Source organism: Sus scrofa, chromosome 8, assembly GCF_054392235.1.
Source record: "Sus scrofa isolate SSC_HxYL_T2T_F1_AM1 chromosome 8, Sscrofa_HxYL_maternal_Yorkshire_Landrace_v2.0, whole genome shotgun sequence".
Taxonomy (NCBI): domain Eukaryota; kingdom Metazoa; phylum Chordata; class Mammalia; order Artiodactyla; family Suidae; genus Sus; species Sus scrofa.
Genome location: NC_139390.1, coordinates 3,246,717 through 3,274,658, shown reverse-complemented (window position 1 = coordinate 3,274,658; position 27,942 = coordinate 3,246,717). Strand labels below are relative to the sequence as shown.

Below are 27,942 nucleotides of genomic sequence, written 5' to 3'. Positions count from 1 at the left end.
GCCCCCCCCGCCTCCCCCTGCATCCTGCCAGCTCTCGCCTCCACCCTCGCCCCGGCCCCCCGAGTGCTCACTGTCTACTATGTACCCCCACCCGCCGCCGCCGGGAGGTGGCTGCTCTGTTTCTATTCAGCCACATTCGTCATCTGCCCAGGATCGTCTGGCTGGTGAGGGGTGAGCCCAAGTGCCAAGGGGCAGTGCTGGGTCACTGCCCTTCGGCCTTACGAGATGGTGATGATGACGGCGGTGGTGGTGGAGGTGAGGGTGGTGGTGACAGTTGGCTGATGGCACTTGTGAAGGACTTGCAGGCGCGGTGCACAGAGAGGGCCTGAGACGCGAATGGCCCATTGTGGGGCGATCCAGGCTGGGAGCCCAGCCTCACGACCCTGACCCAGGTCAAGGGCAGCCCCATGCAGAGCGGCTCCCAGCCCAGGAGCAGAGCGTGGACAGCTGGGGACTGAAAGTCACCCAGGGGTTGACCGCACCCTATGGCCTGGTAGGGTGAGAAGGCGCTCGCCCAGAACCTGTAATGAGGGGCCGCCTGTGGGAGCCTTCTCCCTGGGCACCTGTTTAGGCTCGGCTCATTCATGGGCTGCATTTCTAACAGTTCCGCGAGGCAGCTGCGCTTGGTGCAGGAGCGCGGGCCCTGTGTGCGCCGCGTGCCCTTTATTGATGACGCCTGTACTGGGGAGGACGGCGGCCCCCACGTTCCTGTCCAGCCTGGACCCATGGATGTGACCTTACCTGGGAGGCAGGCCTTTGCAGGTGTGACTACTTGAGATGAGTCCACCCGGCAGGTAGGGGGCGTCCTAGAGGAAGAGGAAAGCCCCAGACAGGCAGGGAGGACGTCCTGGGAAGACGGAGGCAGAGGCCCGGGAGGCGGCCACAGCCCCGGGGACACTTGCAACCTCAGCAGCTGGAAGGAGCCTCCCCTGGGGCCTCCAGAGGGCCCGTCTCTCTGAACACCTGGATCTCCGAGTTCCTGCCTCCAGCACAGTGGGGGATAAGTTCCTGTCCCTTGAAGCTCAGGTTTATGGAAGTTTGTTATGGTGGCCCCAGGAAGCCACCTGATACCCCATGACTCCTGCCCGTGCCAGACGCTGGGAGGGGACCTGCCCTGTGGGCACCTCGGCTTCTGGCTCTTGCTCTCCCCAGGCAGACTTTGAGGAACTCCCGAGGGCGGGCCTCAGGCTGTTTGCGGCACGGGCAGCCGTCTGAGGTCCTGCCAGACTTAAATCCCGCTCCAGTGACCCCTCCAGGGGGTGTCCCAGGCCACCAGGACTGTGCCAGCCTAGCGTCCCCACTGTATCTTTCTCAAGATGGCCTCTTGCTACGAGTGCTGGAAAGAAGCTTTATTGAACACCTACGCGTACCCAGAATGCGTGTGTTAACGTTATTTCATTTTATTCTCATCAGAAATCTCCAGGAAAGGGTTGCTTTCCCCCTCTTCTAAAAGTGCTAAAATCCAACAATTCCACACCTAGAGAGTTGCCCCCCGCCCGTCAGATCTGGAGGGGACCCATGAGCAGACCTAGAAATACTGGGGGAGGACGCTTCATGCTTCTGGCTCTCTGATCACCCCCTGCCCCTCCTCCGTGGCCCTGCCATGCGGTACCTCCTTCCCGACGTCCCCTTGTCCCCTCACCGCCTGTCCCCTCATCCCCTCATGATTTTGGAAGCCTCGGTCTGGGATGGAGAGGGAGGGAGGCCGATTCCAGCCTGGCTGACGCAGTGCGGTCTGCGTGTGGCGGCCGGGCTTTGCTGCTTGACCGGTTCTCCAGGGCCGGAGTCCACCGTGCAGAAGGGAAGGGTCAAAAACGCCAGAAGGCATAGCTGGCCTTGCTGGTTCGGCCGAGGTTGAACCGTCGGCTGGGTCTGAGCCTCAGCATCCCCGGCTGAGACGTGGGAGCCCTGTCTACCCCGTGGCGTGGACCTGGGAGCTGCCGGAGGTCAAGCGTCTGTCCCTGCATCAGGGCTGGGCTCAGCCCCAGAGACAGCCTGGTTTTCATCATCTCCCGCCAACAATGGGGATTCTTTTTCTGGAATGCTAGGGGCAGAATTCAGAGCTTGATGCTGTGAACGTCTTACGTTTTTTTAAGCATCAGAACCGCTCCTACCAGCCTTCTACCTCACTCTGCTACAGCTTCGGGCCACGTTCAAATTCCAGTTGGCACAGAAATAATTCAGGCTGGGAAAGAGGGAGCACACTGGCAGGTGGCACCAAAACGTTCATCCCTCCAGGCCCAGCAGCCCCTCACCCCGCTCCCCTCCTCGCCTTCATCTCTCCCTCGCTATTTCTCTGTCTCCGTCTCTCTCTGTCTCTCCTTCCCTCCCCACCCTCCGTCTCCCGTCTCCCTCCCGCTGTCCTGTTTCCCCGCAGTTGAAAGCACTTCGTCTCCTGAAACTTAGATTAGCCAGTGGCAGGTGTTTCTCAAAGTGTCAGCTGAGCCTGCGGGTTTCATAAGAAGCAGGATTTCAGAGACAAGCAGGGGATAACTTCCCGGCGGGGCCCCTGCAGCCAGCGGGGGGAGCTGCGCTGTGGTCCCACGCGGGCCTGTGCGTGTCTCCCGAGCAGCGCATCACAGCCTCGCAGTCACCAGCCCCGGGGACCCATCCTGGCTCCCCCGGGAGGTGGGCCGCAGCCGTGCCATCCTGAGGGGGGCCTTGCTTCAGTCTCCTTGGCCGTGAGGTGGGGTAACAATACGTTCCCCGTGGGGGTTGGCGGTGCGTCAAGCACGTGGCAAGTGCAGACCACACATCCGCCGTTCCTGCTGTTGTCACCTTCACGACAGCCTGGCTTCCAGAGGAGGAGGAGACGTGACTCGGGCTGGTAAGGACACAGAGGTTGTCCTTAAAGACGTTCCTTCTGTGAGATAAGACCCTCACGCTCTGTTTAGCCAACCCAGCCGGCTTTGCCTGGGAGAACGGGACGCCTGGCAAAGAAAGTCCCCACGTGGTGCCACCTGCAGGAAGAGGACTCTTGCTGTCAGGATGAGGGTCTGGACAGATGACCAGCAGGACGCCTGCCTGGCCATGGTCACCACCATCCGGGCCACCCACGACCCCTCTGTCGGAAGCAGCCCCTGCGGGAGCAGCTACATGAAACGGAGAAGTGGCCGTGGGCATTTGGTCCTCGCTGGGCCACGTCTCCCAGCGGCAGGAGAGGCCCCTGGCTCGGACTCGCACCGCGGACAGCAAAGCGAAGTGGGATTTGCTGGCAAATGACATGGGCCCGAGGCCGGGGCTGGAAGGAGGAACACAGGGGGTCTGCAAATGCCCGGCTGCCGGCGACGGGGAGAGAGGTGGGCGGGAGTGGTCAGCCCTCTCGGAGCCCAGGGCAGGGCACAGGGCCACAGAGGAGGTCAAGGCCAAGACCGAGGAAGGCTCTGGGCTGCGAGGACCAGAGGAGGCCCCTGCAGAGTTTCAGTCTTGTCTGAAAACAAAGGTCATGCTTTCTGCTTTGGGGGCTGTTCTGGCAGTTGAGGTATAGTGTGTGTGTGTGTGTGTGTGTGTGTGTGTGTGTGTAAACCTCCTCTAGGTGCATCCTACACGAGCCATCACTGATCCACCATCGATCCTCAAAGGCCAGTGCTATTGTCCCCAATTTAAAGCCAAGGGAATGGAGGTACAGAGAGGAATGGACCTGCTCAAGGCCACAGACACAGTACAGGTAGCACAGACACAGATAGCAGCCCAGGGCTGTCTCGTTCAGAGGTGCCCCATGGAGCCCAAAGTCCTCTTGAAATAGCAGCCTCAGACATTCAGAGTCAGCCATCGCGTCCCCCAGAAAACACTCCCCGTGTTCCAGACCTTCTCAAATGTTATCCTAGAACAGGGCTAGGTCCCTTCAGACCATGACTGGCCTTCCCCGAGGATCCACTTCCTGTGGGTGTACTTGGAAGGGGATCAAGACCAGAGGGGGTACATCACCTCCTCCATCCAAATGCTCGACCTCTGGTGATACAACCCGAATGCTCTGGGCTGGACTGGAGAAGGAAGTGCAGGCTGGGCCCCTCATCTGTGGTGGTGTTTGGAGCCCAGGTGTGAGATACTGGGAGGATCAGGTAGAAATCCTTTAAGCAGCAGCCTCCGCAGAGAGCGAGGGGTTTCAGCACAGTAGGCACTCAACAAATAACGGCCGAGGGAGCAGAGGTACAGACAAGCTGTGTGACCCTGAGCAAGTTACTTAACCTCTCTGTGCCTCAGTTTTCCTTTCTGTACTGTGGGTTGTGGTGAGGATTAGACCAGACAGGGTACGAGGAGCTCCAGTACATCGTGGGTGCTCCAGTCCCCTGCTTTCTCCAGCGCCGAGGCCAGGGGGCCCCGTGGCCAACATCACTCGGCATCCTTTGCACCTCACCACCCTGAGCCAGTGATGCTTCTCTTTGGATTGTCGGTTCTACTTGGGGTTAAATAGCCTGCGGCCCAACTCCGCAGAGCAGGGAAGCTGTAACATGGGTCCCCTGGCAAGGTCAGGCTGACAGAGGCCGGGAGAAGCCACCTGGCACCGGAGGCAGGCGTTTGATCCCAAACCATTCTGCAAGACGGAATTCTGCTGGGACCAGCACGAGGGCTGCGGGAGGGCTGGGCTCTGGACCCTCCTGTCCATTGGGGGTGGCGTCTGGGCTTACTCACTCCCGTGCCATCACGGGCCAGGAGGGGTCCTGGGGGCACTGCCATCAAAGTCCAAATGCTGAGGCCGGCCAGGCCCAGTCCAGGTGCCGTGAGTCTAGTCCCAGGGCAGCGCAGTGATGGCAGAGGAGGCAGCTACTGCTGGGCCCGCCGTGCAGGTGGCCCCTGAGGCCTGGGGGGAGGTGATGGGCGCTGGGGGGATGGGCCAAACTAAGGTGGTCTCCCGCCCCTCCCCAGCGTCTTCGGCCACATCAGCTTCCGCTCGGACTGGGAGCTGGTCAAGGTGGACTTCCGGCCCTCGTTCTCCAGGCAGTGCAGCGAGCAGGACTACAGCTCCTGGGACCTCACCAACCTGCAGGTGTGCCCGGCCGCAGCCCCCCTCTGCCCAACATAGCCCCACACTGCAGGGCCTCGGGGCCTCCCTCAATGCCGGGTCCTTCCACAGGATTTTCTGGCCCCTCTGGTGCCCGGGGCTGCCTGGGCCAGGGTCTGCCAGCACTCTTGGGGACACCTGGGGACAGGTGGACAGGCCCTGACCTTGTCCGGCATGCGATGTGCTCAAGGTCCAGGACTTCTCAGGCTGAGGGCAGGGAGCAGGGCACAGGGATCATACATTAGGTAACATCCCGCGGGCCTTACCCCGCCCCATACCCTCAAACACACATGTTTCTACAGCCAAATGTGTACCAGTCACATGGAGGGGATAGACCAGGACCAGAAATGGGCTCCCTGTGCCGTTCAGACCAGGGCGTGCTGCCCAAGGCCAGGACTTCAGTGGGGGGTGGGGCTCTGGAATCTCTAGGTACCCCCCACCCATTCCTGCCACAGTGCCTGTTCACAGTTTGGCCTGTTCTGCTCATTGGCTGAGGACCTACTGTGTGTCCCATGAGCCTTGGAGGCTGAGCTTTGTCCCACCTCCAGCATGGGGCTGGGGACGGGGCGCTGAGGAGTGTCAGGAGCCTCCTCCCCAGCCTGGGCACACAGCAGGTGCTCAATGAATGCTGGCGTGGGGGACGGGAGGCTCCGACACACACACCCCGTCCCCCGGCCTTGGATGCCCTGCCCGACAGTGGCCTGGGGCTGAGGAACCAGCAGATCAGCTGGAGGAGGCCGTGCAGGGCGGGCGGCCGTCTCGGGTGGCCCTTCACGCTGACCCTCGCCCGCAGGGTGACCGCTGCGTGATGGGCCAGCAGAGGAGTTTCCGGAGGAGGAAGCCCACGTCCTGGTGCATCAAGGGGCGGAGCTTCACAGCGGCGCTCGCAGCCCGCGTGTGCCAGTGCCGCGCCTCGGACTTCCTGTGGTGAGGGTCCCGCCACTCCATGTCCCTCGCCACCTGCTGCCCCCTCGGGAGGGAAGTCTCAGAGTCACGCCCCATCCCTTCCCCCTTATCTGGGGTTTTCAGCCCAGCGGCAGCCCAGCCCACAGTCCCAGCCAAATTCCTGGCTCAGACTTAGCACCAGCCAGGTGGCCGGGGCCGGGAAGGGGGCGCTGGTAGCAGGAACAGGCCAGGCATCCTGGGGGCCTGCGGTGGCCCCCAACCCCATTCTCTCAGTCCACTCCCCTGCTCTGCTCAAAAATGACCGTGGCTGCCCACTGCCCATAGGAGAATGTTCTAGAATCTGGCTTGCCAGGCCTCTGGCCCACCTGCCTCTCCAGCCATCCCACCCAACCTCACCATCCTGCCACCTCTGATCCCCCCTGTAGGGCCTTCCCCCCTTTCTCCCTCGCTGCCTCATGATCTTCCTTTGAGATTCAGCCCACCTCCTCCAGGCAGCCCTCCAGGACACCCAGATGGGGCTCACTTCTCTCCTGCGATTTCCCAGAATCCTCTGTGCATCCTGTCTCACCTGGAAAGTAACTGCGAGCTTTCAGGCCTTCGTGAGAGTGGACCTGCCTCCGTGTGCTCAGCATGCGGTGCAGAGTCGGGCCTCGGGGTGAGGCCCTTGCCCCAGGCTGGCTCCCGTCTCCAACGGCGCCCTTCCCCTGACGGTGGCTTTTTCCTCCTGCAGTGACTATGGATTTGAGCGTGCCCCCTCCTCGGGGTCCGACGCCAGCACGTGCTTTGCCAACTTCTGGTTCAACCCCTTGTCCCCACCTGATGACTGTGTCCTGGGCCAGACCTACACTAGCAGTCTCGGGTGAGTAGCTAGGGCCGAACACGTGACCCCTTCCGCCTTCCTGCCTAGGGCCTGCGGCTCCCACGTGGGGAGGAAGACGTTGGGGCTCCTGGGCATCACCCCAGGCACTGCCCGCCCCAGGCTCTCCAGTCTGAGCCATGGGGCTGGCGTCAGGGAGAAGAGGTGCCTTGAGCTGGCGCTGGACAGAACGAAGGACAGAGAAGTTCCAGATGCCCTGTAGCTCACGTCCCCCTCAGAAGGAGCCCCCGCAGCACCCAGACCCTTCCCATTTACCAGCACCCAGCGAGCCAGGCCTGAGTGGGCCAGGAGGGCTCACACACCCTTTAGACCTCGGCTCGAACGGCGCTTCCTCCAGGAAGCCCTCCCTGACTTAGCCTGGGCGCCCGGCTTACTTGTCAGTGCGTGCATCCCGGTCATTGTCATCACTCACCCAGGTGCCCCCAGTGGACCGTAAGCTCCACAACCCACCGCGGGTGCTTCCTCAGTGTGTGTGCTGAACCCAAGCTGTATTGATGGTATCATGCTCAGCAGATGTGAGCAGTTTAGACACTGGTCCACCAGAGGCTGAGCGTCATATAAAAACGGGAGGTCCGTGCAGCTCCAGAGGCCCAAAACATGCTTCATCTAAAGGCAGCTGCTTCCCCCTGAGCAAGTTTTGAGACGGTGCAAAATGCCTGCGGACTTATGAGAAAATCCCCGCTACTGCCCCCGGGATGGGGCCGGGCAGAGCCTGAGGAAGCAAGAAAGAGGACCAGGAGTTGCAGGCTTGGATCCCGGGGGCATAAATCCCATCCCCCATCCATCCACTCACTCATCTATCCATCCATCCTCCGTCCATCCATCCACCCTCCTGTCCAGCATCCCTCCCTCCCTCCCTCCAGCCATTCATCTCCTTCTTCTTCCACTTAGGCACCCATCACCCCTGCCTCCCTCTCCATCGTGCAGCCACAGCAGCTGCTCCAGTGCCCCCACCAGGGCTTGGCAAGCAGGCCTCTTGTCTGAAGAGTAAGAAGCAGGACCCCTATTGAGAGCAAAGCGTTTCATTTCACACCGTTTGCACACTCTGGGCGCCAGGGAGCTAGGGGCTCCTAGGGCGCGTGTTTTCTCCAAATGAATCAAATCTGCCTTTGGATGTAAACTTCTGAATGTCATTCGGCGGCTGAACCATGAGGGCAGGAGGGGCGCCAGGCACAGGGAGGCAGGCAGTGATGTGAGTTTTACAGACCCAGAATCCCTGTGCAGCCTGAGGGAGCATCGCAAGCGGCAAGTCCAAAATGCCACCTGAGCAGTGGTTTCCCGTCATCTCCTAACAGTTTATTAGGAGCCCACCAGCCCCTCTCCTCCCTCATCCCACACCTGCTCCCCACACTGGGCCACCCACCCCAGGGCCTTTGCACATGCTGTTTCCTGGGTCTTTCGGGGACCAGATTCCCAGGTGCTGCCCCTCCTGAGCACCTGACACAGTTGTGATGTTGCCTTGATGTGGAGACGCATTGGTGAGGTCTGCCTCCCCCACTGGACAGGCCCCAGCAAGGACAGGGGCTGTGTCACCCCCCGTCCCCAGCACCTGACACACTAGATGCCCAGGAAGTTCTTGTTGCAGGAAGGAGTTGGCAAAGCAGCTGGCATGTGGTCCCACTTTCTTAATGTCACAGGGAGAGGAGCCCCCTGGGAGCACGTTTGCCCAAAGCCACGTGGCGCATTAGCAGTAAGGCCCGAGCTGAACCCCAGCCCCTCTCCGCTCCCTGTCCCCCCGGGGACCACATTTGCCAGTGAGGCCTCGAAAGTCAGACTGGCTCCTTCAATCCTCCCCTCAACAAAACGGCAGCTGTTATTATTATTATTGTTGTTGTTGTAATACCGTTGGACCAAGGACACGTCCAGTGACTGAAGCAGGTCCTGCTGCTCCTGGTCCTCCCTCCACCAGGCCTCCGCTTTCTCATCTCCGAAATGGGGCAGAAGTGGCCCACAGGTCGAGTTGGGAGGAGGGCGGGAATTGGCGAACGGAGGTCACAGGCCAAGGGCCCCCGCAGGGTGACAAGCAGGTCCGGCCGGCCTGCAGGGCCTGTCCCACCCCCCCTGTCTGCAGACACCCCGACCCGCTCTCTGACCGCAGGTACCGCAAGGTGGTGTCCAGCGCGTGTGAGGGCGGCGTGGACCCGCGGCAGAGCCCCGCGCAGCTGCAGTGTCCCCTCCTGCCGCCCCGGGGCCTGCAGGTCAGCATCCGCGGCGAGGCGGTGGCCGTGCGGCCGGGAGAGGATGTCCTGTTCATGGTGCGACAGGAGCAGGTGAGGGCTGCCTCCGGGCCGGCTGGCGCCCTGGTGCCGTCCCCGCGGGGCCACGTCCGCTGGGCAGACGGGACGGGGTGCCGCGTTCCTTTCCTCTCACGTCGCTTAAGGCAGCGTCTCCCTAACCGCAGCAGGTGCAGCCGGCACAGGCCCAGGAGACACGGCCCCAAACACTCTGTGTGGGGATGTGTGCTAACCGGACGCTCATACCAGACTCACTCATTCCTGTGGGAGGCAGTAACATTTTTCAACCTCTAATTATACGGATTCAGTTAATTTGGAATCTTAAGAAAAGCAGGAAGTTTTTTTTTTAATTAATATGGGAGTTCCCGTCATGGCTCAGTGGTTAACGCGTTTGACTAGGAACCATGAGGTTGCGGGTTCGAACCCTGGCCTCGCTCACTGGGTTAAGGATCCGGCATTGCTGTGAGCTGTGGTATAGGTCGCAGACATGGCTCGGATCTGGTGTTGCTGTGGCTGTGGCGTAAGCTGGCGGCTCCAGCTCCGATTAGACCCCTAGCCTGGGAACCTCCATGTGCCGCGGGTGCGGCCCTAGAAAAGGCAAAAAAAGAGACAAAAAAATAAAATAAAATAAAATAAAAAATTAAAAAGTTAATATGTATGGAGCTCCTACTGTGGCTCAGCGGGTTAAGAACCCGACTAGTATCCACGAGGTTGCGAGTTTGACCCCTAGCTTCGCTCAGCGGGCTAGGGATCCGGCATTGGCCTGAGCTGTGGTGTAAGTTGCAGATGCGGCTCGGATCCCGTGTTGCTGTGACTGTTGTGTAGGCTGGCAGCTGCAGCTCCGGTTCAACGCCTAGCCTGGGAACTTGCCTATGCTACAGGTGCAGCCATAAAATGGAAAAAAAAAGTGACTGTGTATAATCCTCTACTGCAGAGAGATTTTGTAGCAGATGATGGTAGGTGTGTAGCTGATGTGGACACATGTGTAAATAGACACCAGGAGCGATTGACCGGCAGAGAGAGAATGGATGGAGCCACGTGAAAATGGACGGACGGCTGTTGCGGGGCACGTAGCGTGTGTGTGTTAGGTACACACGAGCGTGTCCTGCAATCTCCTCCCGGTCCCCTAGTGTTCCATTTTCTTCTCATTTTAAAAACAGTACATACCATCGTAGAACACTGGAAAAACAGTACAAACCCAAGGATATTCGTGTCCCCAAAACCCGTGTCCTCCCAAGGCAATAACTGTTCATCTTTGGTTTCCTTCCCGTGTATTTTCACGAGCAGGCGTCATGCCTATTTTTCAGATTAGAGAAGTAGCACATGCTCAGGGTGGAGCGTTCAGAAGCAGAAATTAGAAAAAGTTACCAACCTGCAGGAAATTCAAACCGATGAGAGCGCACAGAGGAAGTCAGATGCACCTGTGTCCGCCCGGGACCCCAGCCCGGCCTGGCCCACGGCGCTCCCGGGCATCAGGGGCCGTAGTGGGGCGAAGTGAGTGGGGCTCTAGAACCGCCTGTGCTTTGTCCAGATGTTCTCCCAGATGTGCCCATGAGGCAGGGTGAGGCTGGCGGAGGCCTTCACCGCGGGCACTCTGGGCCAGGGCGGAGCTGTGCGCACAGGCGCCCACCTGTCACCTCTGGCAGCCCGCGGGCTGTGCTCCTGGCAGCTGGGTTTGTAGCCAGGGAAGCTGGGGCTCAAACAGGTGCAGCCACTCCCCTGAGGCCACGGGGAACAGGTGACAGAGCTGAGGACTGGGGACTCCAGGACCGCGCCTGGCTCGTGGCCCCCAGACCTGAGCCGTCCTGGGGCAGCCTCCCCGCCCTCCTGTCCCCGTCCCTGTGCTGATGGGGCCTGGCCCCGAGAGTCCCGCTCCGACCTGGGGCAGCCCTGGGGCGGTGGCGAGGCTCTGCTCACAGCACAGGAGGACCCAGCCTCTGCCCAGCTGGGGGCCCCTGGGATCCTCAGAGGGGACCCAGCTGCCACCCAGAGCTTCAGGACAAACTTGCAGGAAAAACGGCCGCCTGCTGCCCCCTAGAGCCTGGAATCCCAGCTTAGTCGCACCCAAGATTCTCCACTGGGAGCCCAGAGGGGACGCTGGCAGCCCACCGCCCACCCCTCTTCCCCCGGGGGCTGGGACCCTCGGCTGCCACAGGGGGAGGTGAGGGAGCGACAGAAAGAGAGAGGGTTGGGGGTCCATGTAAATATCTAAGAACCGGAAATAAGATCTGCTGGAGAACTGGACCCACACAAAGAGCCCCGGCGGCTTTGGCACCGGAGCAGAAGCGTGTCGGTGGTGGGAGGGCGGGCTGCCACCGAGGCACATCCAGGGAAAATGAACCTCGCCCAGAACCTTGCACACGGTGCAAGATCCACGCACAGTGGATCCCAGACTTCAGTGCAAAGTGGAAAACTGTGAACCTTTTAGAAAAAGGACGGGGGAGGACGTCGGGGTCTAGGGCTAAGCAGAGGCTCTTAGACTTGACCCCACGAAGGAAATGTGATGAATTGGACTTTGTCAGCATGTGACACTTCTGCTGTAGTGACAGTCTGTTAAGAGGATGAAAGACCGCCACGCAGGACATAATTTATAAGCCCCGTGTCCAGCAAGGACTGGCACCCAGAATGTGTAAGCGGCTCCCGGAACTCAACGGTAAGAAGACAAACAATCCAGCTAGAAAATGGGCAAAAGACAGAAGCATTTCACGGAAGAGGGTGTCGAGCTGGCAAATAGGCACGAGAAGCCACGCTCAACTTGACAGAGCACGTCAAAAAGCCGCAAGGGCATCACGGCGCCCCCACCCACCGGGATGGCGAAGTTAAACCAGCAACGCCGCCAAATGCTGGCGAGGGTGCTGGGAAGCTGGGCCCTCAGCCACAGCTGATGGGAATGCAAAATGGTACAGTCACTCTGGAAACTTCGGTAGTTTCTTCAAACATGTGGCCACTGCAGGACTCAGCAGTCACAGCCCTGGGCATGTACCCCAGAGAAACGAAGACTTGGGGTCACTGGAAAACCAGTGGTTCGTGGCACCAGAAACAGCCCTCCTGCCTGCATGGGCAGCAGACCAGCACAAGGTGGTACTTCCATCCCCTGGGCACTGCTCAGATAAAACGGAACGGACTCTCTGAGTTCCCTGGTGGCTCAGCAGTGAAGGACCTGGCGTGGCCCTGGCTGTGGCTCAGGTGACTGCTGTGGTGCAGGTTCGATCCCTGAGCCACCGGTGTGACCGAAAACAAAAGGGGGTGGGGGGATAGATGATCCATACAGGCCGCAACCTGGGTGCGTCTCCAGAGAATTAAACTGAAAAAGCTAAATCCAGACTGTCTGGCGCCCTTTACAGAAGAGTCTCAAAATGATGGAATTATAAAAATGGAGAGCAGGTTCCAGTCCCGTGGAGTGGGGGCTGTGACAGGGCGGCAGGAGGGACCCCGGTGGTGACTCTGCTGTCCCTTCTCTTGGGTGAGTCGGTGTCAGCTCTGCATTGCGGTGTTGGTGTTTTTGGAAGATGCGAGCCTGGCTCGAGCTGGGTCCCTGGGACGCGGGTCTCTCTGTCCCGCTCCGTCCGTGGGGAGGGGCAGCCGGCCCAGCATGAAACACTTGAATGTCTTTGATGAGCTCAGTCGCAAACACACATGCACAGGTCTGCAGGGAAAGCTGTCGGCGGCAGGGGTTACAGTGACTCAACAGCTTTCCTGTCCGGCTCCTTCTTCTTCTTTTCTTTTTCTTTTTGTTTCTTTCTTTTTTTTTTTTTTTTTTTTTTTTTGCTTCTTAGGGCGCATATGGAGGTTCCCAGGCTAGGGGTCCAGTTGGAGCTGTAGCCGCCAGCCTACACCACAGCCACAGCAACACCGGATCCGAGCCGCATCTGTGGCCTACACCACAGCTCACGGCAACGCCGGATCCTCAACCCACTGAGCGAGGCCAGGGATCAGACCCACGTCCTCATGGATGCTCGTCGGGTTCATTCGTGCTGCGCCACGACGGGAACTCCGCTCCTTCTCGTTGCCTCTTGTATCCTCTCCTCTTCCTGCACTGACACTGAACCGCTTTCCTGGTCTCGAGGGTTGTTCTAACCAAGGAGACGTTTCGGCAGTTAAACGTGTGCTCGGCTTAGCCGCTCACAGGCAGGACGCGGGGTCCCCTGGTGGGTGGGACCGCTGCCCATCAAAGCCGCAGGTCCCCACTCAGTCAGAAGCGCCTTCTGCTCCCAGGACGCAGCAGGGACCCCCCTCCCGGAGCCAGTCTGGACTTGAGACCCTCACCCCAGTGGCGCTGCCTTTAAGCGGAGGGCACCCCAGACCGAGAGCCAGCCTGCGGGGTCTGGACGCAGCGCCTCTGTCTTCCAACCTATAGAATGGGGATAATAGAAGAACACACTTGCATGAGGTTCCCGAGGCCATTGCAACAGTGGCCACAAACGGGGAGGCTTGATAGAATCCACATTCCTTCCCTCACGGTTTTGGAGGCCGCAAGGCCAGGACCAGGGTGCGGGCGGGGCTGTGCTCCCTCCAGAGGCTGCAGGGGTCCCTGGCCGGTGGCCGCATCCCTCCAAGCTCTGCCTCCATCTTCCATGGCCTCTCTCCCGTGTCTCAGATCCCCTCCTTTCTCACATAAAGCCCCTGTCACTGGATTCAGGCCTGTGCTCATCCAGTGTGACCCAAGCTTAACGAACTCCCTCCACAAAGACCCTGTTCCCAAGTAAGCTACATTCTGAGGTTTCGGGGGGACCTGAATTGGGGGAGGGTGGGCACGGGTCAGCCTGTTACGCCACAGTTGTGAAGAAACTCAGATGAGCCATCAAAGTGGTCCATCAGGTGGTCAGGCCTGGCGGGTGTACAGTAAGAGGATTGCGAAGCGGTTAGTAATGATCCCGTCTCTCCCCTGGTCACCAGGGAGTGGTTTCCTGGGCGGTCCTGCCGCGGGGGCGGGGGAGTGGGGGGAGAGGCAGGGGTGATGGGGAGGGTGTGAAATGACACGGGAACTCCTTCTCGCCCCAGGGTTGGCAAAGTGGTGGTTTCCTTCCCGAGACTCCGGGAGGAAACTCGGTCCCTGGGAGGCTAAGGCTCGCGGTGGGCAGTGCGCAGGGGCCGTTAGACAGCCCGTGGGGGCGGACGCCGGGGAGAGGCAGCCGCTCCCCGCGCAGACCCCGTGCAGCCAAGCTTCCGTCCTGCCTGAAACAAGATAAAGAGAAACGCGGGGAGCACCGCAGCCGAGAGGGAAGGGACGGTTTCTTCATTTTCTGGGGGACACACATGTTTCTCGTTGTGTTACCGAAATGGTCCAGCGTGCGCGAGGCCCCGTCCCGCCCTCCTGGCTCCCGCTGGCAGGCTGGCAGCCCCCCGGCCACAGCCCGGCTCAGCCTCCCTGGCCTCCCTGTGCGCCCGACCTTCCCCGTCTCTGCGGCAAACCTGTCCCCGGCCCCTGCTCCCTTCAGCCTCCTAGAACTCTCAGCCCTGCGGCCCAGGCTGGGAGCCCCACGGGCAGAGCAGACCTGGCTCCCTGGGGGCCCCAGGCCCCTCGCTCCGAGGAGAGCAGTGAGGGGCCAACCGGCTTTGTGACCCTCTTCTAAGGGGCCCCGCGGTGTTCCCTGCAGGGCGACGTCCTGACCACCAAGTACCAGGTGGACCTGGGGGACGGCTTCAAGGCCATGTACATGAACCTCACGTTGACCGGGGAGCCCATCCGGCACCGCTACGAGAGCCCCGGTATCTACCGTGTGTCTGTCAGGGCTGAGAACATGGCGGGGCACGATGAGGCGGTGCTGTTTGTCCAGGTCAACTGTAAGTCCATTGCCCCCTTGAGGCCAAGTGTCACTCCCTGTGACAGAGAGACCTGGCCCTTGGGGAGGCCCGGGGAGCCCACGGGCTGGGAGGCAGGTGGGCTGGGCTCCATCCGGCCACACTCCTGGTGGCCTGTGCAGCAGTGAGGACGGTGGCGGTGATGGTGGAGGTGATGGTGATGGAGGTGCTGTGATGCTGGTGAGGACGGTGGCGGTGATGGTGGTGGTGACGATGGTGGTGAAGGGGATGGAGGTGATGGTGGAAGCGATGGTGGTGGAGGTGATGGAAGTGGTGCTGATGGTGCTGGTGTTGGTGACGGATGGAGGTGGTGGTGATGATGATGTTGGTGGTGGTGGTGGTGGGAGTGATGGTGGTGGTGACGATGGTGGTGAAGGGGATGGAGGTGATGGTGGAAGCGATGGTGGTGGAGGTGATGGAAGTGGTGCTCATGGTGGTGGATGGTGGAGGTGGTGATGGTGATGACCATGTTGGTGATGGTGATGGTGGTGATGGAAGTGGTGCTGATGCTGCTGGTGATGGTGATGGTGGAGGTGGTGGTGGTGGTGGAGGTGATGGTGGAGGTGATGGAAGTGGTGCTGATGGTGCTGGTGTTGGTGATGGTGATGGTGGTGGTGGTGGTGGAGGTGATGGTGGAGGTGATGGAAGTGGTGCTGATGCTGCTGGTGATGGTGATGGTGATGGTGGTGGTGGTGGTGGTGATGGTGGTGACGGAGGTGATGGTGGTGATGGAGGTGATGGTGGGAGTGATGAGGTGGGGGTGATGGAAGTGGTGCTGATGGTGCTGGTGTTGGTGACGGAGGTGATGGTGGTGGTGATGGTGATGGTGGTGATGGTGGTGGTGATGGTGATGGTGGTGATGGAAGTGGTGCTGATGCTGCTGGTGATGGTGATGGTGGAGGTGGTGGTGGGAGTGATGGTGGTGGTGATGGAAGTGGTGCTGCTGCTGCTGGTGGTGGTGGTGATGGTGGTGACGGAGGTGATGGTGGTGATGGAGGTGATGGTGGGAGTGATGGTGGAGGTGATGGAAGTGGTGCTCATGGTGCTGGTGTTGGTGACGGATGGAGGTGGTGGTGGTGATGGTGGAGGTGATGGAGGTGATGGTGGGAGTGATGGTGGAGGTGATGGAAGTGGTGCTGATGCTGCTGCTGGTGGTGGTGGTGTTGGTGACGGAGGTGGTGGTGGTGGTGGTGATGGTGGAAGTGATGAGGTGGGGGTGGGGGTTGTGGCGGTGCTGGTGGAGGTGATGTAGTGGTGATGGCAGAGGAGATGCTGGTGAGGAGGTAGTGAGGTTGATGGTGACAGTGACCAATGGCAGCCTGCGAAGTGGCCAGTGCCCTGATGCCCTCTAACCTCTAACCTTTTGTCTGCAGCCCCCCTGCAGGCCCTCTACCTCGAGGTGGTTCCTGTCATTGGCGTCAACCAGGAGGTGAACCTCACAGCTGTGCTGCAGCCCCTGAACCCCAACCTCACTGTCTTCTACTGGTGGGTCGGTCACAGCCTGCAGGTACGCTGGCGGGGCCCTGGCAGCCCCTCCTTCCCGCGGCTCCCGCCTGGGATAGAGAGTGGGGCGGGCGCTGCCCTCCGGCGTGCAGGGCAGGACACAGTGTGTGGCACCGTGGAGGGGAGGCAGGTGCCCAGTGCCCCTTCTGCAGGCTGAGCACCTGCTCGGGGCGGGCGTGTGGAGTGCGGTGGACGAGGCTGAATCAGATCAGACTCTGTCTCTTCCTGGGGAAAGACCTGTGGACAGAGTAGGTGACCTGAGTGAGGGTGTCACAGGTGTCACAGGAAGGGAGCAGGTGACACGACTGAGCGCTCCGGAAGAGACCAGGCCACTTCCGGTTTGAGTGTGGGGTGTGGCCAGGGAAGGCTTCGTGGAGGAGGGGGTCCCTGGGTCGGGGCCCGAGCCCGGAAGCCTCACCCCGAGCCGTGGTTGGGTCCTTGGAGCGTGGGGAGCGAGGCCAGTGGGAGGCCTGAGGGCCTTGGGGGCGGGGCTGCCTGTCCTTAGCCTGGGGGCCTCGAGACCCAAGGGAGACCCTTCCCTCATTCAGCAAACCGCAGCGCTGCGCCCCAAGCAGAAAGCCCCCAGACAGCGGCTGAGGGCCCCGCGGGAGGGGCTGGGGGCTCCGGACTCTGCTTCCCTGGAAGCCGGCTGGGGGGAGGTCGGGGAAGGGGCTCGCACTCGGGTTCGGATCCCAGCCGGGCCACCTCCAGCTGCTCTCTGGGCCGGTCACTGCACTCCCCCGCCCTGAGCCTCTAGCTCCCTGTCTGCAAGGTCTGGGGCAATAGTGTCGCCCAGTCTGACGTGTGTGCCTGACCCTATGGGCTGGGTGCTGAGCCAGGCGCTGGGGGTCCGAGGATGAAGGTGGCACGGCCCAGCTGAGCGTGGGGCGGGCAGGTGGCAGCCTGGCTGTCATGATGGGCCTTCGACACCGTCCACAGGGAGGGGACTTGGAGCCTCTGGAGGGGAGGGGACCCTGAGAGATTCATTTCCGTGCTGGGGAGCCTAGAACCAGGGGTCCCTCAGGAGCACGCTGGGGCCACCCACATCCTAGTGAGAGCGGGCAGAGTGGGTGTTCTTGGCGCGGCCCTGGACAGCAGACCGACCACGGGGCCAGCTCTCCAGCCCGGCCCTGACCTCTGCTCGTGCCCGCAGCCCCGGCTCTCCCTGGAGAACTCTGTGACGACGCGGTTTGGGGACCCTGGGAACGTGCGGGTGACAGTGCAGGCTGCCTGCGGGACCTCGGTGCTGCAGGACTCCAGGGTGGTCCGCGTGCTGGGTGAGTCCCCTCCCCAGGGGTGGGCAGCACAGCGTCCCCTTCTCGGGAGCCTCACGGTCGGGGGGCAGGCGGTGTGTCCACTGTGTCCTGGCCACCTGGGCAGCCCCGGCTGGGCAGAGGGCTGGCAAACACGGCTCTGATGCCCCCCAGCCTTGCTAGCCTCAGTCTCCTGTAAATTAAGTACCTACAACTCCAGTATCCATGGCACCCACAGGCCTCAGACAGCACGAAGGACTTGGCAGGGTCACCCCAGCAGCAGTAGAGCCAGGACTGGGCACAGGGTCTGCCCGCCTCCCAGGCGCCGTCCGCAGCCCCCACCCCGTCGTCTGGGGACTGTCACGTGATTGTGTCAGCTTTGTCGGGGGCCCTGCTCTGAATCGGTCACCCATCTATCTGTGCTCACCTGTGCCCCCCGCCCCCGCCAGGGCACATTTACAATAGAAAAGCAGTCCTAGGAATGGGAGAGACCCTCCCCGCCCAGCGCCAGGTCGTCCTCGACACACCGATAAAACCTTGCTCCGCTTTAGGAACGGCCTCTCCCTGGACAGCAGCCATCCGTTCAATACGGAGGGTCGGCCTCGGCCATTCCTTCCCGCACAGACAGGTGCACAGCAGGCCCTGAGCCCAGAGCCTTGAGACAGTCATCGCCGCTCCCGCCGCCAGAGGCTGAGCTCTCGGTTCACAAGGCGCTTGTCCCGCAAGCCGCCCCTCCCTGCAAAGCCAGCGGAGGAAACCGAGGCTCAGGGGCGAACGGAGAGATGACGGTTGGCTCTGTGGCTCCTGATGCCGGGACTTTCGCCTCTTTCAGGTCTTTCAGGTTTTGTTTTGTTTTGTTTTCCCACTGCCTGCTCGTGGCGCTAGAATAGATTTCTGAGTTGGAGACCCTGGAAAATGTGAAGGAAAGAGAAGGCAGAGCCTCTGCTCTCGAGGGGACTCTTACTCTGGTGGGGGGATCAGCCCGGTCAAAGTCCATGGATCCCTGGGGGACAGGAGGCCAACCTCGTAGGGTGTGTGTGTCCTTGTGAGGTGATGGGGCAAGTCACAGAGCAGGCTTGGCCCGTGCCAGGCCCTCCCTCCCAGGTCGCTGCCACTGTCCTCGTCATTGTCATCTTTGTTGTTGTTGTTGTTATCATTATTCTTGTTGTTGTTAAATGGCAGCCAGTGAGGGGGGCTCTGCCCAGGACAGCCGCTGGCACACAGACGGGGAGGGATCGTGTTTCCCCAAAGTGAGCCACCGGACGCAAAGCCAGGGCCAGCCCTGGGCCATCGGCTGGAAGGATGCAAGCGGAGCCAGGCCCAGGACCCATCAGCTCTCCCGTCTCTGCCTCTTTCCAGATCAGTTTCAGCTCGTGCCTCTGCAGTTTTCCAAGGACCTGGACGCTCACAACCCCAACACCCCTGAGTGGAGGGAGGACGTTGGCCTCGTGGTGTCCCGGCTCCTTTCCAAGGTGCCCCCCGCCCACCTGTGGCAGAGCCACCTCGGCCTCTACAGGGTGTGGGCGCCTCCGAGAAGCCGGGGCGGGGAGGGCGCCGGAGCCCCCGGGGCGGGCAGGGTGGTGCCTGAGCCCCGATGTTGTGCCCTTCGGGCTGGAAGACCCAGATGCCTGGAAGCCATTTAGAGCCCTCTTACCTGGCCCTGGGGGACATGTGACCAGACTGTCACCTTGCAGAGGAGGGACCGGACTGCATCCTCTGTGCACATCTAGTGAGCACCAGCTGTATGCACAGGACATGGTTACTGTCCTCCAATGGTCCAGCGTCTCTTTAACGTGCTTTTCACGTACTCACTGAGTTTCTCTCCCGGGCTGGATACTAGTGGCGGGACAGTCAGTGGGCCACTACCTCAGGGCTCTCCGGAAGCGAAGACAGAGCACCAGGGCGGGCGGGGGGCACTCGAGGCTCCTTGACACCCCCTCCCCCAGGTGGAGAAGGTCCAACCCCCTAGAGTCATCCAGGCTGAGACCCACCCTGGCCATGCTTTCCTTTGGCTTGTCAATAATTCGGGTATTATTGTCCTGGGCATTGAAGGATGACTAGGAGTTTGCCAGAGGAACACGCCTAGAGTGGGACTTTGAGGAGGCAGAGCTTTGTGGGTTGAGGGAACTGTATGGTCAGGAGCCCTGACCCCTGGGAAGACAGTAGCCAGGGAGGGGTCTGCTCACCCTCAAGTGAGGTGGGGTGGGGGGCAGGCCTGGTCGAGCAGAGGCTGGCGTCGGGGGAAAAGGCTGAGGGGCCAGGAGAGCGGGGCTGCAGGAGATGGAGACAAACACTGTAGGATGCCGAGGCCATCCTCCTGGCATGCCAGGGTCAGGAATGACCAGGACTTGGACAGGCCAAGATGGGAGAGGGGGTGTTCCTGGGGGCCCTGGAGTGTGGCAGGGGACAGAGACAGCAGGCAGATCAGAGCAGCTCTCTGTGTCCCCGCAGGAGACCAGCATCCCCGAGGAGCTGCTGGTGACCGTTGTAAAGCCGGGGCTGCCCACCTTGGCTGACCTGCACGTGCTCCTGCCACCTCCCAGGCCCACGAGGAAGAGGAGCCTCACGAATGACAAGGTACCTCCTCCCACGGCCACTGCCGGGTCCTCCCTGCACCTGCCCCGCCGAGGGTCCCCTGGTGACTCCCAACAAGCACCTCGGAGGCTCGTCACCACATAAGGGCTTATCTGGCACCTGGACGCAGGCAGCGAGCGCTCCTCCCCTCATGGCTGCACCAGGGTCACAGTGGCAGAGGAGCGGGGAGGACGGGGCACCAGGGGGACCAGCGCCCAGGGGCATGTGCCACTTTTACTCCCGTTTCATTGGCTGGAGCTGGTGGCACCGCCCCAGCCTCACTGTCAGGGCTACTGGCATGTCAGCGAGCACCGTCCAGGGCCCCGGGGCTCGGGTTTCCTGACCTCCAGCTGGGATGGGGATGCAGAGATGGATCAGAAACACGTCACCACCGTCTAGGGGACTAGAATTCCTTGACTAGCAGATGGTAGCTAGTGGGGATGAGGGTGCGGACCAGCCGGCCCCTCGTACACTGCTGGGGGTGGGAAATCGCACAGCCACCTCGGGAACAGTCTGCCGGTTCTTCTGTCAAACACGGAGTTGCTGTAGGATGCAGCAGCCTCACCCCCAGGCGTGTACAGAGAACTGAAGGTGCATGACCACACACGTGTGTGCACGAATGTTCCTAGTGGAAACAACCCCCGTGTCCACCCATAAATGAGTGATAAACAGAAAGTGGTCCAGCGGCACAGTGGAATATTATTCAGCCATGAAAAGGAATGAGATTCTGATACAGGCTGCACTTTGGATGAACCTTGGAAACGTGATCCTCAGTGAAAGAAGCAAGTCACAAAAAGCCACAGGTTGTGCGATTCCGTTTATAGGAATTGTCCAGAAGAGGCAAACGCACAGAGACAGCTCCTTGGTGACTGTGGGGACTGGGGGCTGGGGGAGGGGGCCCTCATGGGTGCAGGGTTCCCTTCGGAAGGATGAGAACGTTCTGGAATTGGAGAGTGGTTGCGCATCTGTAAATATACTAAAGACCAGTGCATTGTACACTTTTTTAAAGTACTATTTCAAAAGATGATGCACCAGAACCACAGCCAAGCTCTGGCCTGGCCGTGAAGACAGATGCTCACGCAGACGGTCTGGAGGAGGGAGCCGCGCTGAGGCGGGGATGAGCCTGGCCCGCGCACCCCTGGGGCGGGTGGGGGCGTCCACTTCACAGGGTGGTGACATCCCACTTTACAGACCTGGGAAGTGAGGCTCCGTGAGGCCACCATGAAGAAGGATGGCCAGGGCCTGGAGCCCCATTGTCACCTGGGCTGCAGAGCCAGGCTTGAGCCACCCCAGGCTGCCTCCTGGTGGACACGGCCACAGCGCGTCCCAAAGGGTGTCCACACCCGCACCTGGGTCTCCCAGCCAAGCCCCGCCCCTGCTGATGGGGTTCTGGAGGTGGGTCAGCGGCAGGTTCGGAGCCATCGACCCATTTCTCCGACGGGGATCTGAGCGCAGAGGCTGGGCACAGCTTGAGGGAGGCTGCGGGGTCCCAGCTGCAGCCTGTCCGGGACAGCCAGCTCGGGACAGCACCCACTTGGGGCGCAGAGCACCCCCGCTCGCCCGCTCCCCTGAGTTGGAGAGAAAATGAGCTAAATTAGGAGAGTAGGAAGGAAAGAAGATGAGAGAAGGTGCGAGATGGGGGCTGCCACCCCCTCTGTCCTGAGAGCTGAGCGTAAACTACGGATGTAGTTTGAGAAACCGCAGCCACAAGTCACGGCCGCGGCCGCGGCAGCACCCGCCCGGCCTTGCAGGGTGCAGAGCGCAGGGCTCGGGGCGCCGTGCTCGATGCTTCTCTGAATCCTCGCATTGGCCTGAGATCAGAAAGGTGCCACAGTTGTGCCAGGCCACGCGGTCAAGGCGCAGAACCTGGTGTCACCCTGGACCCTTCGAGTCGGGGGCTGTGGGCTCGTTGCTTACACAGCCCGACTCGCGACCCTTGTTCCGTGAGCAGGGAGCCAGCCTCGAGTTCTGGGAGGCACCTGGCCAGGTCCCCAGGGAACTTCCTCCCCGGGGCCCAGGAGGGGAGCCACGGGGATGCCATCCCTGGGAGCCTCCTTCCCTGGCACCTCTGCACCCCCCTGCCCACAGGGGTGACCCCTGACAGCGTGTGGGCTGATTGTCCCCTTCCGAACAGCAGGAAACCCCCCCGCCTGAGAATTGCCAAACCAGCGGGGCGCCCAAGAGGCCAGCTGTCCCCACCCGCACCCCATGACCCAGCAACATCTCCTGCGATTTCCCTGCCTCAGGTGTGGGGTCACTTGCCCCCCAGGTCACCTGTTCCGTCCCCGTCTCGCCTTCTTCTTGCTCTTCCACCTCCAAGAGGCCTCCCCTGATTCCTTTGGCGGGTGAGGCGGGGGGCTCCTGGAGTGTCCCTGGGTTTCCCCAACTCTACTGCCCTCCACGGTCACAACTAAATCCAGGGCTTTCTGGAGGCAGGGCCACGCCTGGGTCACCTCGTGTCCCATGACGGGATCTTGGTGAGAGTCGGCTGGTGGCTAATGTGCCCACTTTACGGCCAGGAGAGTCAGGGGCTCGCGGCTCCGCAGGGTCAGGCGGACGTCTGCCCGGCTCTCCCGCTCCCTCTGCTGGGTCCCCGAGGGCCCCTCACCCCGTTCTGTGCTTTCAGAGGCTCATGGCCATCCGGCAGGTGCTGAGCGCACAGAAGATCAGCTTCCTCCTGCGAGGCGGGGTCCGGGTCCTGGTGGCCATGAGGGACGAGGACACAGGTGAGAGGCTGGCCTGGCCCCGCCCCCCAGGGGCGCCTCCAGCGATGCTCGTCACTGTGGGGGCGACAGAGGGCCCCGCCCCTGCCCACACGCTCCTGCTGGCTGAGGGGTCCCCTCATCACAACCCGGGCAGACCCAAGGCCTCACCGTCCTCTGGGCAGATGGGGCGTGGAGCTCTTGCTTTAATTCCTGTCGATATTTAGGGTCTCAGATGATCTCTGCCCCCACCTTTGGATTTTGGGGAGCAAGAATCTTTACAGAAGCCAAAGTGCCCCATCAACATAAACTGGACGGAGGAATTCTGTCCGCTTTCTGGGAGGAAGGACCAGGGCTCGGATTGACCCCAGGGGGGGGTCCAGGGCACGGGGGTGGGGGGGCAGCTCCTCCAAGGCCGAGGCTGCAGAATGCGGCCCCAGGTCCTGCATGGCCTGCCCGCCTCTCAGCCACACCCACCCCTGGAGAACCTGCCCGATGCAAAGCGTCCTCCCTCCCATCCGAGGAGGCCGGAGGGGCCCAGGCGGGCGGGGGGGTGGAGTGGGGGCTGGCCGGTGCCCCCGCCGCCGCTCACCGGCCACTTTGGTGCAGATTCTCCGAGGCTGGGAGGCGGCGGCGGCTACTGGGCCGTGGCGGTTCTCTTCGTCATCGGGCTCTTCGCCGTGGGCGCCTTCATCCTCTACAAGTTCAAAAGGCAAGGCCGCGGGGGTGGGGGTGGGGGATGGGGGGGCGGGGGGGGCAGGAGGTGGGGGGCGGGGGGGCCTGGGGCGCCTTCCCCGCTCAGGGGCACTCACCCCTCACCCGGCGTGGGTCCCAAGAAGCCCAAGGAGGGAAGGGGTCAGACGCCACCGCCCAGTCAGCCGTGGCCGAGGCGACGGCTGAGTCGGGAGTGGACGCGCGTCCCTTCCTCTTTCCCCTTGGACCTCAGTTTGGGCACAGATGCCCCCTGGGCTTCTCGGGGGCACCTGAGAACTGCAGGGTGGCAGAAGTTGCCTGGGGAGCAGAAGGCAGGCCTGGCAGGCTGGGGGCGGGAAAAGGGCAGACTTTCTGTCTCTAAATCGCTTTGGCCCCTGAGGGCGGATTCCCACAAAAGGCTCCAGGTTTATCCCCCGCAGCCTACAGGGTCCCGAGGGAGCCTGCCGCCCCGTCCCCCGAGGATGGGGAGGGAGGGGGAAGGGGAGGACCTGGAGTCGGGCTCAGGACGTGCCCCAGAGAGAGGTCTAAGCAGCCGCCCTGGTGCCCGGCACGCCCAGGGCTTGGGACTGAATTAATCACGCCCTGAGCAGTTGCCGTGGAAACAGTGGGCACAGTTCTGGGGGCAAGGCTGGTTCCCCAGAGCCCCGGGTCTGCCTGGGGAGAAAAGCAGAGCAGGCGGGAGCCCCAGAAATGCCTCGTTTGTCCGGAGGCTTCAAGCTCTGGCACAGCCTGTGGAGCCCAGGGAGCTGGGCTCTCGGGGCTGGTGCAGCCGTCAGCGTGGGCTGGGCCCGGCTGCGTCCTCAACGGTCCCTAAGTCTCAGAAGCTCACAGCCACCAAGCGCTACAGCCCCTGGGGCCAGTCCGTGGCCCAGCCTGCCTGGGTCTGGTTATGCCCCCGCCATCTAAACATGTCCAGAGGACTGTCAGCGTTCGGGGAGCCTGCTCTCCCACTGGGGCTCGGTTCCTCATCTGTAAAATGGGACCATGGGGCCTTTTGGGTTTGGCTCCAGTGACCTGGGACATCAAACGTGAAAGTGCCTGGCCCAGGGGCCCCAAGCCCAGTCCTGGCTAAGGCAGAGGGGCTGGGCACTTGCTCTCCTCTCCCTCTGCCCCTGGAGGGGCAGCAACGTGAGGGTGGCACTGCCCCAGAGCCCTCAGCAGGCCCTTCTCAGAGCCACCACATGGGAGCGCACACCCACCAGCCTGGCCCGAGCCCAGAGGGGCCGGGTGACGGGGACATGAAAGAGAATAAAAGACCCTCTCCTGCAGCACCCCTCAGGGGAGGTGGGCAGAGAGCACCCTGCGTGCCAGGGCAGAGGGAAACCCAGGACCCGGGAGCTCACAGGAGGGAGGGCTTCTTGGAGGAGGTGGTTTGGAGCAGAGCCTGAGAGAGGTGTCAGCACCGCCCAGAGGGGCTGGCCCGGGACCCCGCTGGGGGCTTCTGGCGGGGGGGTGTCCTGGGCGGAGCCCTGAGCCTCCTCCGCTGCCCCCCAGGAAACGCCCGGGCAGGACGGTGTACGCGCAGATGCACAACGAGAAGGAGCAGGAGATGACGAGCCCCGTGAGCCACAGCCAGGGCGTGCAGAGCGCCCTCCAGGGCGAGGAGTTTATAGATGGTGAGCTGCACCCACAGACTCTAGGTAACGCCCGCCCCCAACCTCTCCCCCTTCCGTGGGTCCCCCAGCCGCCTCGGTGATGGCAGGAGCCGCCAGGCTGCCCGTAGGACTAAAGCAGACTGGACGCCAGACCCCACTCCCTGTAGCCCCTCTGCGCCCATCCAGCCCCCTGGGCTTCCACCGCGAAGCTGACTCTGTTCTCGGACGTTGGGGGCCTCTCCCCACAGGCCCCCCCGGCATGATCCCAGCCCTCCCGTCACTGGAAATGATAACTTCCCGAGCTTTGTGCACATGGGCGTAACCATCTGCACGCAGCACTTCACAGTTTACAAGGCGTTTCTGTCCTGGAGTTCCCGTCGTGGCGCAGTGGTTAACAAATCCGACCAGGAACCATGAGGTTGCGGGTTCGGTCCCTTCCCTCGCTCAGTGGGTTAAGGATCCGGCATTGCTGTGAGCTGTGGTGTAGGTTGCAGATGCGGCTCGGATCCCGCGTTGCTGTGGCTCTGGGGTAGGCCTGTGGCTACAGCTCTGATTCGACCCCTAGCCTGGGAACCTCCATATGCTGTGGGAGCAGCCCAAGAAATGGCAAAAAGACCCAAAAAAAGGGAAAAAAAAAAAAAGCGTTTCTGTCCTGTGATCTCCTTGGCTCCCGCCAGCTCAGGTGACACCATGACCACACCTCCTGGTGTGGGTCTGGGTTGAGGGCTGGTTCTCTGCCGGGGTCTGTCATGAGGCTGCGGTCGAGGGCTGGGCAGAAGCCTCTCTCCCAAAGCTTCCGCACTCAGATGCCTGGCAGCTAAGCCACACCTGCCTGTGACCTCTGTGTGGCCGGCGAACAGAGAGGGGACAGTCGGGCAGCGGCACCGCCTCCGCCTTGCTGCTGGCTCTGTTGGTCGAGGTGACCACAAGGTCTGTCCATTGTGGGGGGGACATAGCATGACAGGATGGCACAGGCCCAGGTCCGCTGGGGAGCCTGCGGCCCGGGAGCCCTGGGACCCACCGGAGGCTTGGAGCCTCCTGCTGCGTGGTGAGCGCTCTCCCACTGGAAGAGCAGGAGCCGGGCTTCAGCCAGTGGTGCCTGCGCTCTCACCTCCGCAGCCTGGAGGTGGCTCCTTGTCAGGGGTGAGGACCTCAGGGCTCAGAGATGGACTGTCCTGGCCCAGGGCCACTCGGCTGGTGGGGAGGGGCTGGAATTCAGCCCCCAGGACAGCCCTCTCCCCTCCTTACCTGGCACTCTGCAGCTTGTACCCAGCAACCACCCACCGCTTGGTGCTGTGAGGTCCCCAGAGCAGAGTGTGGCAGGAGGGCGCGCCAGCCTCTTGTCCCCGTCATGTGCTGTGCTGTCACTGCCCTTTTGCCCCTTCACCCCTGTATCTGTTGTGCCCCTGGGACCGTGAGGGTGTAAATCCCTGTCCTCATCTTGGCAATGACTGGAGGTGAGGCTCGGGGAGGTGACACCACTCACTCACCCAGGCGGCACAGCGGACAAGTGGCTGACCTTGAGTCCAAACCCAGGCTGGCTGGACCTCAAAGCCCTGTCCCTCAGTCTCTCCCCAGAGGGGTCAGGACCTGACCCCCACCCTTCCCCAAGCTCCCCGACCTCGGGGGTCCCCGACGGCTGGCAGAGCGGCCCCATCGCCACCCACACCCACCAGCCTGGCTGGGGTCCTCAGGGAGCAGTGTCAGCAGCTTCTGGGACCTGGTAACTGCCCCTCGGATTTCCCGGGCCCTTGCTCCAGGCCAGGCCACGTGTCCGTCTGAAACAGGACAGCTCAGGTTCACGGCAGTCACCCCACTCCAGGGTCACTTAGCTGATGGAGCCCCCCACCCCCTGCCATGCCGCAGCCCCAGGTGGGGCCCGGCTCCCCGCGCACCCCCAAAGGGCCCACTGCCCTCTCTCCACCGCCCTGGGCCGTGAGGGTCGGAGCCTTGGGAGCCCCACGCTGCCTCCGGGCGACCCAGCCCCCAGCTGAGAGGTGGCAGCAGAGGCTCCGAGCCGACCCGGGCTCCCAATCTTGGACAGAGGGGTGGGCATCCAGGGAGGGCAAGGGCCGAGCAATGAGAGTGTAACGCCGACGGAGTGTCTCCGCAGGGCGCTTAGCGCGCCAGGCCCTCGAGTGCAGTTCCCGCCCGGGTCCCCCACAGTCCTTTAAGGAGGGCACTGTTAGTCTCCCCCAGTGACAGAGGACCAACCCGAGGCCAAGACGTGACGGGCCTTGGTGAGGTCTCAGCCAGCCTGTGGGCTCCCGACCCGGTGACCCAGGCAGCCCTGCCGAAGCCCCCTGCCGCTTCCTGGGATCTGTACCGCGGGTGGGGGGCTCCGGGCCGCCCGCCCCAGCTCCTCCCGCTGCCCACGCCTCGGGCCCTGGTCTCAGAACGCAGCCCCACCCAGGAGCACCAGCCAACCCCTTTCTGACCGGCACTGTGCCCTTCTCTCTCCTGCCGCCTCCCCGGCCTCGCCGCGCCCTGCAGTGCCCCCTGCCAGGGGGGGACAAAGCCCCTCCTACATCCCCCTGCTGCCGATGCCCGGGGTCGGCCCGCTGCAGGTCAGTGGGTGCGGTGGGTGGCGGCGGGCCGCGGCCTCACCCCAGGGGCCCTCTGCGTCCACTGCTTGTGACGGCACCGGGAGACCCCCCTCAGTCACCACCCCTAGGAAACCCAGAGACCCCACCGCCTCCGCACCCGCGTCCGGGCACGACCCGCAGGGCTGAAGGAAGCCGGGATGCCCCTCACGTCGGCTGAGGCCACCCTGCCCCGCG

The 27,942-nt window shown here is 62.2% G+C and overlaps 1 protein-coding gene across 48 annotated transcripts in view; it reads left to right on the top strand.

The window, feature by feature from the left end:
* The window catches only part of SORCS2 (sortilin related VPS10 domain containing receptor 2), a 507,067-nt gene that overhangs the window by 476,779 nt on the left and 2,346 nt on the right, over positions 1-27,942 (top strand). For 15 of the 48 annotated variants that reach the window (XM_084971436.1, XM_084971472.1, XM_021100958.2 and 12 more), the window contains 12 exons: positions 4,867-4,987; positions 5,796-5,929; positions 6,639-6,767; positions 8,884-9,055; positions 14,617-14,803; positions 16,195-16,328; positions 17,478-17,601; positions 18,937-19,049; positions 20,029-20,154; positions 22,778-22,877; positions 23,463-23,565; positions 25,062-25,207. In XM_084971436.1, coding sequence (XP_084827562.1) covers positions 4,867-4,987; positions 5,796-5,929; positions 6,639-6,767; positions 8,884-9,055; positions 14,617-14,803; positions 16,195-16,328; positions 17,478-17,601; positions 18,937-19,049; positions 20,029-20,154; positions 22,778-22,877; positions 23,463-23,565; positions 25,062-25,207 — 1,589 coding nt within the window. Of the gene's footprint in view, positions 1-4,866; positions 4,988-5,795; positions 5,930-6,638; positions 6,768-8,883; positions 9,056-14,616; positions 14,804-16,194; positions 16,329-17,477; positions 17,602-18,936; positions 19,050-20,028; positions 20,155-22,777; positions 22,878-23,462; positions 23,566-25,061; positions 25,208-27,655; positions 27,730-27,942 lie in introns of all 48 variants that reach the window. The other 33 variants (XM_084971437.1, XM_021100959.2, XM_084971473.1 and 30 more) reach the window with 5 other exon arrangements.